Source organism: Chenopodium album, chromosome 9, assembly GCF_948465745.1.
Source record: "Chenopodium album chromosome 9, dcCheAlbu1.1, whole genome shotgun sequence".
NCBI classification, from domain to species: Eukaryota; Viridiplantae; Streptophyta; class Magnoliopsida; order Caryophyllales; family Amaranthaceae; genus Chenopodium; species Chenopodium album.
In genome coordinates, this window is record NC_137842.1 from 19,390,350 (window position 1) to 19,405,486 (window position 15,137).

The window sequence follows — 15,137 nt, forward strand, 5'->3', positions numbered from 1 at the left end:
TCTTTTGGGTATCCCACAAAGTAAATCTTATCAGATTTGGGATGAATTTTGTCAGAAATCAATTTCTTGACATATGCTTCGCATCCCCATATCTGTAGAAAATTCAACCTAGGACGTTTGTTCGTCCATAACTTGTATGGAGTCTTTTCTACAGCTTTCGATGGAGCATGGTTCAGTGTTAGTGCCGTAGTTAAAAGTGCGTGTCACCAGAAAGAGATAGGAAGATCACTAAGATCCATGGTTAATCGTACCATGTCTAACAAGGTTTGATTTCTCCGTTCGGATACTTTGTTCCATTGTGGAGTTCCTGGAGGTGTTAGCTCTGAAAGTATACCATGATCTTTTAGATGGTCATCGAATTATTGGCTCAAGTATTCACTACCTGGTTCCGATCGAAGGGCTTTGATTTTGTTGCCAAGCTGATTTCCCACTTCACTCTGAAACTCTTTGAACTTGTCAAACAATTCACATTTGTGCGACATTAGGTAGACATAGCCTTATCTACTATAGTCGTATGTGAAAGTGATGAAATATCGATGTCCGTTTCTTGTGGCGAAGCTCATTGGTCCACATACATCAGTATGTATTAGACTTAATAACTCACCTGCTCTTTCTCCCAAATTGGAGAATGGCTGCTTTATCATATTGCCTAATAAACTTCCTTCGCAATTCTCAAAAGATTCTAAATTGAAAGAGTCAAGAAAGCCTTCTTGAAGAAGCTTCTTGATGCGTTTGATGTTAATGTGACCAAGACGACAATGCCACAAGTAAGTTTGATTTGACTCCATGGTCTTAGCTCTTTTGGTATCATAATAAACAATGTTTTCTAAACACATAAAAGTGCCATTTCCATAAATATAAACAAGACATGAGACAAAAGTCTTGTGATCAAGGTTAAAATGACGTCCAACGTCACAAGATCAAAGTATGGTAGATAAAAATCAACAAGTTTTAGAATTTAGACAAAACACATGAGATTACAAGCTTTCTTTGGATATATTATCTTCATCTTCCACTTGTGTACTCATGTCCACTTGAAAAGCACGATTCACTTTGTTCCTGAAATAGGAGCATAAAGTGAGTCAATTTTTCGGTATCTAATACCTTATAAATTGCTTGTATTCAAGTGTTAAGATGATACCTGAGATTGAGGCTTCTTTTCCTCTTGCCTCATCTTTCAGATACTCGCTACATTATCTTTTATAGTGACCTTGCTTACTACAATAGAAGCAGCGCATCTTAGCCTTGTTCTTGAACTCCTTTTTCTTGGGCCTTAGAGCAAACTTAGCCGCCTTGCAAGAATAGGTTTTCTGGAGCTCTTGGACAACTTTCTTATAGGACAGTTTGTTCCGATTGTTGGTAAGTCGCATCTTAATTGCAACGTGCCCCGAGTGGAGTGAGCTTAAAAGCATATGAGCCGCTTGCTCATCCTCCACCGGTCTACCAATCAGTTCTAGATGGTTAAATAACCTTGTCATCTTTTGCACATGGGCTTGAAGTGGCATCCCGGGTCTAAGTCTTGCACTATAGACACTGGCCCATACTTCTTGCCTCTCTTTGCTGAGACACCCATCTTGCGGTGGCTTGATCCTCATGTTAGACAGTGACCTAGTCACTTCTTACACAAGTCCATCATAGTTTCCCCTATCGCTCTTTGTAACCCTCAGATTGACCACATCTTCTAGAGCCTTGAGGAGTACATCCGGAAGGTATTTGGAGAATTTCTTCTTCCACTGCTCCGGAATGGAGTTTTCCATGAGTCGAGAGACTCTATTGCAATCATAACTCCACTCCTCATGAGCCTCATCGCTCATAACCCCTTTTGAGAAGAAACTCGAGATGGGTGTATCCAAGATATGCTCTAGGTAGCAATTATATTGTGGAGGGTCAAACGAAGTTCTTCCTCCCATTCCTTGAAGTTTACCAAATTCAAGCTAAATGGTAACTTCTCGGGAAGATTTGAGAATATTAGATTGTTATCGATAGTTCAAGACATGATTCTACAATTTAAAGAATTTTTAATGAAAAACCATTCATAATACTTAAATAAGATTGAATTTAATTCATGCATATTTTAAACTTATTTAACGTCTTATTCACACTTAAAATTTGTCCCCTTTTAGTGAAAATAAGTCAATTCCAAGATCCAAGGAAACAAAGAGTGGCTAAGCATGCTTTGACTTGTCTTAGCACTCAATCTCCCAAGATAAGCAACGCTTTGCTAATGGCTTCAAGCCACTCTTGGTTGAATAAATCGTCGCATCTAATGCTCTCTCAACAATTTATCCACTTTGCCAAGACATGTTAGGACTCTATCACTCATATCGTTGAGTACAACCAAAACCAACTTGCATACCCTGTATGCCTTATGAGTCTAGGGAGCAGTAGTGCTGCCTCACTTTGGCGTAGCCCATCACTACTCTCAATAGGTCGATAAGTGTTGTTTTGGAATGACAATTTTACTCAATATTTAGGGACCTAGGGTTTCTATGTTGGTTGATTTAAGTGAACTTAATTAATCATCGCAAAATTTGAAATCCTAAACATGCATCTAACATATAATTCATATATAAATAATCATAAATATGTAAAACATAAGCATTTTGATGCATATTGGCAACTAGCATGACCCCTTAAATTCTTCAAGTCTTTTAAAGGTCTTCTTTTGCAACTTCATAGCTTTGTCTTCCAAGAACCTCCGTCTTCAAGACTTGACCAAAATTATGCAACAACTAGTATCTAGGTTTAGGACTAATCTAAATATTAAGGTACAAAAATACTCAATGGTACGCAGACCGTATTTAGATTTACAAAAATACATCACGGATCGTAGTCCGTATTTTCTATCCTAATTGGGCCCCACTAGTAGCCATTTTATAAAACCTGTGAGAGAATATACATTCCATTCATCCATTCACCATTTGTGAATCGCCCATGCATTTTACAACAAAAACAAGTAATAATGCATAAACACGCGATAACTAGTAACTAATCTAGGTGGTTAATTCAATCAACACGCCTAATTAAAACTTGTCAAAGTTGTTTTAACCGATTATGTAAATAAGCGCAATTAATATTTGAAGCTCCCACTAAATTCCGCATCAATCTTAAAAATCTAATTAATTAAGCCGGTAAAACCCAATTATTTGCCAAAATAAAATTTTGCAAATGTTGCTCATTAGAACCGAGGCTTAGCCTCTTAAATTTTAATTAAAATAAACAAGATTAATTAAAATAAATAAAACGGCTAAAATGAAAAATAATAATATGACCTTAACACCGTGGTATATGTGCTAATTAAGGGGAGGTGCGCATAACCGTGATTCATGCTAAGCGTCACACCCATAGCTTAGAATACCGCATACGCGTCGACTCTTCTACGGGGCGTGCAAGAGCACAAGCCACGAGGTCGCACAAGCTTGCTAGCTATGCGCACCATGCCGCAAGCATCGCACCACATCCCCCGCACACCACTGTCGCACCAAGCCACACACGAGCAGCAAGCACGCACCAAGTAGTGGCTAGCGCGTAAATTATGCTGCTGCGGCACGCTGCTGCTTGGCAGTGGTGCTTGTTGCCTCGGACGCACCAGCCACACACCAACAGTGGCGCGCACCAAGCATCAGCCCTTGGCAGCCACATGCGGGCTGCACAGCAGCCCGGCTAGCCGAAGGGTGCTGTCTTGGTTTGCGTGCCATACTCTCGGGTTTTTGAACCCGAGTTTCGCATGACTTAATAATAAATTCTAAATTATTTTTAGAACTAATGTAATGTGAAAAATGAAAATTAAGCAAGTCTAGCTCAAATAAAATTCATCCAAGAGCATTTAACCAAAATTTTTTCCAAGAACCATTCTTTGATAAAATTAGTTTAACTTGGTGCAATAAAAATAAGAGGGCAATTACTCACTATTAATTTAATCAATTTAAATTAATCTTGAGATTTTGACAAAATAAAAGGGAGTTGGAAAAATGAACATAAGTTCAATAAAGATTCCAACTTTAATACTTGTGAATCCTTGAAAAAATATATCTTCCAATATGAAGATAAACAAATTTCTATCACAAGTTTCAAACTTTATGATTCCAATCAACTAAAAAATGATTAAATAAAAAAAGTTCAACAAAAATTCATGGAATTTAGTAACTCAAAGTTTCAATCACTTTACATAATTAAAGATGGAATCTTTAGTACTTAGAAGCCTCAAAGAACAACAATTTCACACTTAATGCAATTAATTTGCAATTTTGTGAAAAATAAAACCAAGCTTTCAAACACAAATTACCACCAAGTAATCATGCTTAAAGAGGTTTAAAATTGCATATAAAATATGAATTGAACCAATTACATAACCACCATAAATATGCAATTAATTTTCAAGGTTGAAAGACTTAAAACTTTTCGTAAAAACGAAAAACCCCTCGAAAAGTGCATTTCTGGTCGTTTTTTTTGGCTAAAAACTGAGTTCTAAAAGGGGAAAACCATTTCCAGAACGCCTTTTCCACCCAAAATTCACTATTTTTGGGTCGAAATCTGGGTTCGGGAGCTGAAGTCAGCTCTAATACGAGGTTAAATTGGATAAAACGAGCTACTAATCTAATTAGCAACTTAAAACCAGAAAAATTAAGCCATAAAAACACCTTGAAAAAATATTATGATTTTAAAAATAAACGAGCGACGCTCCGATACCGCTGTTGGGGTTTGAATCAAACCCAAAAACAAGACCGCACTCGCAATAAATAAAATCATAACCATAATTAACTTAAATACAAGATTAAGATAATAATATTACCTTTGGAGCGTGCTTCGCCCGACCGCTTGGGCTCTTACTTGAAAGCTAGCTTCGAAATTACGAAGCCTCAAACGATGATCCACCCGCAACAACGATCACCGACTGGGTCCAATGTCTTGGGGTTAGCGAGACCCGATCGATAAACCCAAGTAATTGAGTTCAAAGACTTTCACAAAATGTGATACCTTTTCCAACTCTTGAGTTCAAAGGTTTTCACTACTAGTGATCCCTTTTCCAACTCTTACTCAAGCATCATTTCCAATGCCCTTACTTAGGTATTTATAGGAAATGATGAGAGTATGATTGTCTCTCCCACCAATGTGGGTTAGTGAGATTTTTACATTTTATTTTAAAGGTAAAATAAAATTATTTAAACAAACTAGTAATAAATCAACAAGTGTCAATTATACGTGAGAGAGCAAGTGAGGACCACTTGGAGAGGGGGGACCAAACTTGCTCCCCACTCTCTCCCTCACCTTGCGCCACATGTCCTCTCCCACTTGGGCATCAAGGCACCCAAGTGGGCTTCCCTTTGTTCCTCCCTTAGTCTCGGCCAAGCTTCCCGCACCCATGAGTTGCGTGCTGCTGCAACCTTGGCCAGCAAGCCGCGCACTCCAAGTGCGTGTGTGCTGCTGCCAAGGCTTGGTGCCGAGGCTTGCCTTGGCTGCTAGCATTGGTGCGCATGCTAGCACCATGATACGCATTAATATGAAATAACCAACAAAACCCAAGAAAAAGGAGGAGAAATCAAGTAACAACAAGTTCAAACCAACAAAATAAGGTAAACCTATCTCAAAATCACCAAGATAATGAAAATAGGGGTCTTAATCAAAGCCAACACCAAGTAAAGCTAGGATTAAGGTGTAACCACAAAGATTACAAGGTAGAAATCACAAAGAAAGCAAGATAATCACAAAGATTATGGTAGAGAGAGAAAGTATCTTTGATTACAAAATCAAGCAAAGTTCAACATTAATTCCCAAACCAAAAACGTCTTAAAAAAACTTAAATAGTTCGCACAAGCTGACAGAAAAACGGGAAAAGGTTTGGCCGAACTTAGGGTAAGTTTTGTCAAACTTGTGGGTAGGTTCGGTCGAACTTTTGGGGTTCGACCACTCCTTCAAAGATGCTGAAATCAGGTCTGAAACTGCCTGGGAGGTTCGGCCGAACATACTTCGGTTCGGTCGAACTCCCCTGCTCCTGGATAGCTCAACTTCAAACGTTCATAACTTCTTTGTTTCTTGCTCAAATTTGGCATGTGACCATTCGTTGGAAATCTCTTGAACTCTACTTTCACCTCCAACTTGAATCACCTAAAAATTTCTTGTAACGAAGGAGATATGGCTGATTGAAGTAGTTGCATCATATATTGATAAGCTTCTTCCCTCTCATCCTCGTTCCCATTGTTTATCTTCAACCATCAATTGTAAAATCAAGACACAAGGATTGTTTTTAGTCACCTAAGTCACGTCATAACATAGAGAAGTTACCCAAAAGTAGAATGGAGCCATAAATTCCATTAATTAGAACATATAGTCGCACAACTCGTAGTTTTCAATGATGCTCCCACATCACACATTGTGCCCCTAGCACTCGAATTGAACGGGGCACTCCAATGCTAGGGGTATTTTGGGAAATACGTTGATTTATTACTATTTGCACGTCTCATCTTTTACTATTTTTGACTCGACTTCCGACGCTCGGTTTTGACGCTCTAAGCTCGAATTTCCGAGTCTAAAAAAATATTACTCGGTTGACTCATTAATTCCTTTCGGATTAATTCGTCGCTTCGGCTCGTTGGTTGCTTGGGTGTGACCCGAAGGGTTCAGCCAAGATTAAGCTGTAATATTAATTATACATTAATATCATTGATCGGAAGCGGCCTCCACTCAGGCATTCCGATCACTTGACCTTACTGAATATTATAGCTTTCTAATAATTCTGAACCCACTATCAGAATAATACACTTGTTCGAAGGACACTATTCCTTTCAGTTTTTTTGCAGATGATGCCCTCCTCTGCTTCAAGGCTGCTCTAGAATCACGCAGACTTATAAAAAAAACTTAAATGAGTTATGCATCATATCAGGTGAAGTAGTAAATGAGAAGAAAACATCAATTATGTTTAGCCCGAATACACCATCTAGATTTGTTAGAATCGTGAGAAACCCAATATGAGTTAAGAGCTGCAATGAGCTTGGGAAATATTTAGGATGACAAATGGATATGAATGGAAGAACAAGCTCAAAAATTTAAAACAATTATAGATAGAATCAAGGAGACGATTACTTCATGGAAATTCACAAAACTAAACCAAGCAGGGAGGCTTTTGCTTATAAATGGGATTCTGCTAGCTTTGGCACAACATGTATTGTCACTCTATTGGTGTCCAAGGGCTATACTGAAACAGGCAAGCTCATTGATCTCTAGATTCTGGTGGAGTTCAAGCTCAGAAGGAAGGTATCTAAGTTGGAGGAGAATACAAGTGATGCAGCTTCATAAAAATGAAGGAGGTATTAAACTAAAAAACTTGGAACATATAAACAGTAGCCTCCTTATAAAGCAAAGCTGGAGAATGTACAAAAATCCTAATCTTCTATCCAATAGACTATTTGCAGCAAAGTATGGAAGTGGTCTAGTGAGACTGGGAATGAGAACATTAAATCTACAAAAAAGGATCGTGGGCTGCCAAGAATCTGATTAGAGCAGTAAACTCTTTCAAAGCTGGAGTTGGAAAGAGAATAGGAAATGGGAGAACCACTTCCATTGAACAGGACATCTGGGTTAAACATAATAGGATCCGGCTAAAGGGTGGCTTAGTGGCTCCTCCAGAATGAGTTTTTGATCTGATGACTTCAGATAGATAGAATATGGAATGCAAGCCTAATCTGGAATTATTTTGATGAGGAAACAGATAGGGACATCCTAGCTGTCCACATACCTTTATAGAACAAGGAAGATGAGTTTAGATGGATCCCAGAAAAAAAGGGAGAGTTCACATTTAGGTCTGGGTATTGGATGCAGATAGCAAACCAGAAAGAAAACACATGGATGCCAAGCAACAAAGATTTCTAGAAAAAACGGTGGAAGACTTCAGTACCTCCCAAGGTGAAGATGTTCCTATGGAAAATGGCATAAAACGTCCTACTAACAAAGGAAAACCTCGAGAAAAGGGGGATGAATACACGAGGATTTTGTGGTTTTTGCAAACAGGAGCCTGAGAGTGTGGAACATCTATTCATGCACTGTGCGATTTCAAGAAGGGTGTGGCTAGCATCCCTTCTTGGAATTAACTCCTCTTCTTCTAACCATTTATCATGCAGGGAACGGGCAACAAACTTTATTAGCTATTGTATGAATATTATGCAGGATAATCCTAGCTATTAAATTGCTTAACTTTGAGGAAACTTTATGGGCAATATGGCTGCATCGAAATGAGATAATTTTCAAAGACATGAGTGTTAATCCGTCAAGAATCATTGAGGTGGCACAGTTACACGTTCAAAGATGGGGAAGAATTACAGCGAGAGTGAAACAACAGTAGGAATCTAAGCTACAGATTGTGATGGAAAGAAAACCCCATATAGTTTGGAAAATGGGAAGAGCCTCTCCAAGGCCAAGCATAAGTATCGTGGTGCATGCAGCCTGGACGGACCGCCTTGGAGATAAAGGAAAGACATGGAGAGCAACAATATCTTGGATTGCAGATGAAGAACAATTCAAACACATCAAGGGATCAGCTCGTGTCTTTGCAGCAACTCCACTCCAAGCTGAGGGAATGGAAGTGCTTGAAGCTATCCAGAGAGTGCCCACTTTCTTTGCCAATGTAATCATAAAATCAGACTCGTTGCAGGTTTGTGGGTGCACTTCAGAGGCCAAAGACTGCAGAAGAAGTCATCAAGCACATAATCCAGGACATCATGTTTGAAGCAGCGAAAAGGGATTATCTAGTATGCATAAAGCCGGAAAGAAGAAATGTGCAATTAGCACATAATTTGGCAGTTAAAACCAGAATACCTGGGTAGTGGAGTGTCCCACCTTTTCAGTCACACTTTTTTTTTTTTAGGCAATTTAGCAAACACTTTTACACAAACTAGTTAAGTAAAACCAACTAGTCAAACTAGTTAATACAATGTAGTCAAACTAGTTAATATAACTATTTATATCAATTAGCTACTTAGCTAATTACTAAACATGGGTCATGATCTGGTTGATTATAATATTTCTTATATTAGCAGAGAGGATTATAATGTTAAAAATTTCAAAATTTTGACCCTGAAAAATATAAAGAACAAACAAATTTAAACAAAGGGGCATATAGAACATAAATCTCCTTGTGTTCGATCTAGTACAATAAATCAGAGAAGGAAAAAGAAATAGATTGATACATTTTTGTGAATAAGAATCATGTGGGTGCTCATTGATAGAGAAATCATCTTGACCATAGGCCAATGAGTTTGATGTTTCAAATAAATCATCTTGACCATAGGCCAATGAGTTTGATGTTTCAAATTTATCATCCCAATGACAATAACAAGGTTCCCTGGTATTTTTAGATCACATGTTGGTATAATTACTATACCAATATGAGGGGTCTAATTATACCAACAAGATTGTTGGTATTTTTAGACTTTATGTTAAAATAATTACTACGTCAACATAAAATATAAATGTACCGACAAACACCTATTATTTTCATTCATTACAATAGTAATTATTGGCATAGATTTCCTTGAACAACGATTTGTAGTTGAGGCATTTCTAAATCTCTTAAATATTAGCTAGTCTTACAATTTAAATGGTTTAGGTTTCCTTGTAGACCAAGACCTTTGACTCTTTGTCGTTAATTTCAAGCCTTAATATCATGGATTGAGTCATCTGGTATAATTAACGTACAATTTAATGCATTTATTATTATCACACAACAAAGTTTCAAGGGCGTTACATTATGTTACCCCAACTATTCATGCAGAGGCTAATACAATAATTGTAATGAAAATAATTGCAATAATGCTCAATAATACCTTAGATATTTACCAATTGACGCAAATGTTTTACTCATTTTTACAGGTAGTACATGTGAAGCAGTAGTGTGTACTCTAGCAGCAGCAAGGGATCGTGCCTTGGAAGTTCACGGCGAAGAGAAGATAACGAAACTGGTGGTGTATGCATCAGATCAGACTCATTTTACTTTCCAGAAAGCTGCTAAACTCGTAGGGATCCCCCCTCGAAATTTTCGAGTACTTCCAACTTCGTCCACAACGGACTTTGCACTGTCACCTGATACTTTGAAGGCGGCGATTGAGGTTGATATATCACAAGGTTTGGTACCATTGTATGTTTGTGCTACTATTGGGACGACAGCATCAGGTGCTGTTGACCCTTTAGATGGCCTTGGCAAGATTGCTAGAGACTTTGGTGCTTGGCTACATGTTGATGCTGCTTTTGCAGGTAATTTGAATTGACCTGAAAACCTCTATAGGAAAATTTGGTAATTACCACCGCGTATAGTAGTCTAAATTGACATTACCACCTTTTTTTTATTATTTTTTTATTTTAATTTTTTTAAAATCTTACCACCTACTCCCTCCGTCCCTTTTGATAGTCCATTATGGACAAATCTTAGTCCCAAAATATTCATCCCATTTGCCTTTTTCAACAACTATTAATACGTAGTATTAATTTTTTTTTATCAAAATTCTCTCCAATTTGCAACAATATTTGTGCAAATCTAACTTTTCCATGTATTTTATTACTTTCTCTCTATTTTTTTGCATAACCAATGTCAATTTACCTTTTAAATGTACTTTAACTATTCTTTTTTTGTGTTTATTAATTCCCGTGAAAAATGCCCATTAGGGACTATCAAAAGGGGACGGAGGGAGTAGTTTTTTCCAAAACATTTAAAACTCCCACCACTTTTACAAATGACGTCATCATGGGTCCTACTTTTGCGTTTTCCCTCTCTCTTCCCTCGATTTCCCCTGTTCTGCTACTCCTTTCTTTCTATGTCATCTCTCAAATTTGATTCCAATTTGATTTCAATTACACAAATTTTGCAAATTAGGTATAAATTCTACAATCTAACCTTTAACGAATTGAATTGATTAGTGTAATTAATTAGGGGTTGGGTAATCAATTTGAGGGTTTTGCTAAATTCAAAAAAAAATTAGGGTTTATGAAATGTAAATTGAATGAATAGCTGGACAATTAAACAAGTAATTAGGACGAAAACACAATTAAATCATACAATTGGGGAGAAAACAGTAACATTGTAGTGGTGATTACTCATTTAGATGAACATGTTCATATGAAAAAATAATTAAAAAAAAATACACCACCACAACATTAAATTCCAGGCCCCCCACCCACTACAATGCACTTGATTTGGCTTGTCAATTGGTCCCCCCCCCCCCACTGCTCTTTTGCTCAGAGAAAGTACCGCAGAAAGGCTTCTTTTAGAAAGAAAAGGAGAGAGATTGAAAGATGAGTGTTGAATGTTAGGGTTTCACAATAAATTTGGGTTGTTGAGAGTACAATAATGGGTATTGAAGAGGAGAGAGATGAGATAGAAAGAAGGGAGTAGCAGAACAAGGGAAATCGAGGGAAGAGAAAGGGAAGGAGAGGGAAACGCAAAAGTGGGACCCATGATGACGTCATTTGTAAAAGTGGTGGGAGTTTTAAAAATTTTGGAAAAAAATTAGGTGGTAAGATTTAAAAAAAAAAAAAAAAAAAAAAAAAAAAAAAAAAAAAAAAAAAAAAACCTTGAGGTGGTAATATCAATTTTGACTACTACACATGGTGGTAATCACCAAATTTTCCATATCTAAAGTATGATTTAGAAAAGATTACTCCCCCCCCCCCTCCTTTTTTTTTGGAAGTGTTATGCTTATTAAATGCGGCCGTTTATTTTAAGTGTTAGCACTGTTCATTTCACCTAATTTTTGCTGAACTGAAATTAAGTTTACTAAACTGAAATTATTTTTACCTATTTTCTATTATATTTTTTCTTGAGAGTTATTGAACTAAAATTATATTTATTGAATATCATTTTTTAAGGTGAACTGAACAGGATTTTTGTTGAACCCATGAGAAAACTCACATGTGTGTGGCGTGTTGTCCCACATTAAAGAGAGTAGAAATTGTTGGGAAGTGTATCCCACATTGAAGAATTAAGAAAGTTGTGTCCACTTTATAAGGCTAAGGGACTACTCCCCACATTGCCATATGGTTTTGAGGTGGAACCTCCTTGGTCGTATAAAGTGGACAGTTGTGACGGGTGTGGCCCAAGCCCGTTTATCAACTCTACACTTTTATTTTCGACAAAATACTCCATTTTAATAATGTATCTTTTTCATTTCATGGTCCCAACTCGACAACGCAATCGACGACTACTTTTTATTATTTATTTTTATACTCACATACCTTATCTTCTTTCAATAAAATATTAACGACACCAGGACCTGTTCTTTTCAGCTTATTTTCAGTTCAGTTTAGCTCCAATCATTTCAGTTCAGTTCAGTTAAGTAAATCAGAACAGGCGCTAACTATTATTATAATATTTTAATAAATTAACTACCCTGCTTACATCTTTTTAAACTAACATCAATTAATTCACTTAAATTAATATATCGGTCAAATTATAACACTTAAAAAATAAGTATAAAAAATGTAAATTTTGGTCGATCAAAAGTGAATTAAAAAAAAAAAAGTAAAGTAAATAGTTAGATTTGACTAATGACTAATAAAAAATGAATACTTGAATAAATTAAGAATTTTGGGTGTAGTGAGACTTTGAAGTGGTGAAACAAGAACTATTTATACTTCATACCTTTTTCATTCCAATCTTTTTTACATTAACATACCTATATCTATATCTATACTTAGTATATTATCAAACAAACCACAAATGACATGTGTTTCCCTTACTTTTCTCTAATTTTTTTAAATGTTTATAAAAGAAAACTAATCTTATTACTAATTCACTATGTGTTTAATGCATGTTTAGTTCATATCCCCTAACTTAATACAAGTACTATTTATGGGTGCATTTCAATTGCCACTCCTTTATCTTCCTTTTAAACGAACTCTTCATTTTTCTCAATAAAAAAAAAAAAATAAAATACAATTAAAATACAATTAATGAAGTTAAATAAAATAAGAAAACCCTAAAATTTTTTCATCTAATTTTACTACTAATGTCACACCGACCAAAAAATTAGTTCTTTGTTGAAAAATAGTTGTATTTTTCTCCACTCATCACACAAAACTTTCATTTTATCTCTCTATTTTTTTTTATTTATCTTTTTAAAAGAATGCATGTACTGTGAATAGATTAGTCAAAGTTTTGTGTTAGTCAATACAAACATGTGCCACTATCCCAATTTCTTTCCGATTGACTAAACCCTCCTGGTATTCTTATGGTGGTAATAAGAAAAAATAGTCTTATAATTTTTTTTTTCTAATTTGTTTTAATTTGAAACTCATATTGAACATGGTTAATATATACTTTAATAATCAATTGATTCAACAGGAAATGCTTGCATATGCCCTGAATATTGGCATTATATGAATGGAGTGGAATTGGCAGATTCAATTAGCATGAACGTACACAAATGGCTCTTAACAAATTTGGAGTGTTGTTGCTTATGGCTTAGAAACCCTACTATCCTTGCTGATTCTCTTTCAATGAAGCCTGAAATTCTTCGAAACAAGGCCACTGAATTAGGGGATGTAATAGACTACAAAGATTGGCAAATTGCTCTTAGTCGTCGTTTTCGAGCCCTTAAGGTTTGGATCGTGATTCGAAGGTATGGTGTGACTAATTTAATGTCCCATATAAGAAGCGACGTTGAGTTAGCTAAGCATTTTGAATCCTTGATTCAGAATGACAAGAATTTCGAGTTGATCGTGCCACGAAAACTATCATTGATTTGCTTTAGACTAAGTCTACTTGGTAGTAATGGAAATTTGACCGTGTTAAACCAGATATTGTTAGAAGCTGTAAATTCAAGTGGTCAAGCTTACATGACTCATGCGGTGATAGGAGGGAAATTTGCTATACGTTGCGCAATTGGAGGTTCATTGACTCAAAAGTGTCATATTGATAGCCTTTGGAATTTGATTCAAGAGAAGGCTAAAACTCTCATTTAAAAAATGGATGGAAAACTGCCTATTGAAGAAGTTTCCCAAACTATAATGCTTTGATAATTGTATTCATCGTTAATGCATTGAATAAAGAGCATGCGTAATAGCTCTAATATTGTGATCTTAGTTTGATTTAGAAATGGATAATTATATGAAGGATTTGTTATTCATAGCCCGAAGTCCATTTGTTCTGAATTTATTTGAGCATATTAGTTCAAGGGTGCTAATATTGCCTAACAAGGGAAACAAAAAGTCATTTCCAAAGCCAAATTATCTACCAATTGCCCATAATATATGAAAATCTATAAATGTCAAACTTATTAATTCAATAAAATAGTTTGTAATCTTCTAATAATCTTTTGTTGCCAATAATGTTTTGTAGTCTTTTGTTACCTATAATTTTAGTAATTAAATATTTCAATTAAAATCTTTCAACTCTTTAGACGATAAACATAGAGTTATCATTCTCCGTAGAAATATGCTTTACCCCCAAAGAGTTGTATATCATACAATTCATATCCATAACCGTATAGGATAGCTCCGTAGAGCTATCACCATGCTCCCAGCCTCGCTCACAGAGTGTGCGCTCATCGCTAGAAGAACACTCAGAGGGGCTCACGAGCGTGATAGAGTCGACTCACAGGCTGACCAAGTATGACTCCACCTAAAAGAGATCGTACACCTATAACTAAGGAATCAAGTACAATGGAAAAGAACTTAGACACACAAGTTATTACACTCCCTCTCTATCTAAGTACACTTTTTCTCTCTACACATTCTAACTTATACATAGGAGGGGGGTTCCTCGAGCCAACCCCGAGGACAGTTACATTTGTCACCCTATGCAGGTTATCCAACTGGACCTAGCCTGCTCCAGTCAAAACCTCTAGATCCATACCCGGAACAATAACCCAGTGCTTATAATCAACATCAAAAGGTATAAAAAGTAGTAGTTTCTCAATGTTAAACTAACAAAAATATAAAATGATGTAAAAACTAATAAGGAAAAATACACGTTGATAATCCCAATTATGGGTGATTACTTCTAAAAGTTAAGATAACAAATGGGGTCTAACTTTTTGCAAAACATTGTGTTTGAGGACTAACTTTTTTCTACTTAGGGCCTGTTCTCTTACGTTGAAATTCAGTTCAGTTCAGTTCAGTTCAATTCAGTTCAGTTCAGCTCCTAATTTCCTTCT

The 15,137-nt window shown here is 36.2% G+C and overlaps 1 protein-coding gene across 1 annotated transcript in view; it reads left to right on the plus strand.

Annotated features, from left to right (window-relative positions):
- LOC145559634 (phenylacetaldehyde synthase-like) overlaps positions 1 to 14,084 on the plus strand; it is a 31,221-nt gene extending 17,137 nt beyond the window's left edge. The window contains exons 2-3 of the mRNA XM_081621029.1: positions 9,862 to 10,242; positions 13,325 to 14,084. Coding sequence (XP_081477155.1) covers positions 9,862 to 10,242; positions 13,325 to 13,944 — 1,001 coding nt within the window. The 3' untranslated portion in view covers positions 13,945 to 14,084. The remainder of the gene's footprint in view (positions 1 to 9,861; positions 10,243 to 13,324) is intronic.
- Positions 14,085 to 15,137: the final 1,053 nt, after the last annotated feature.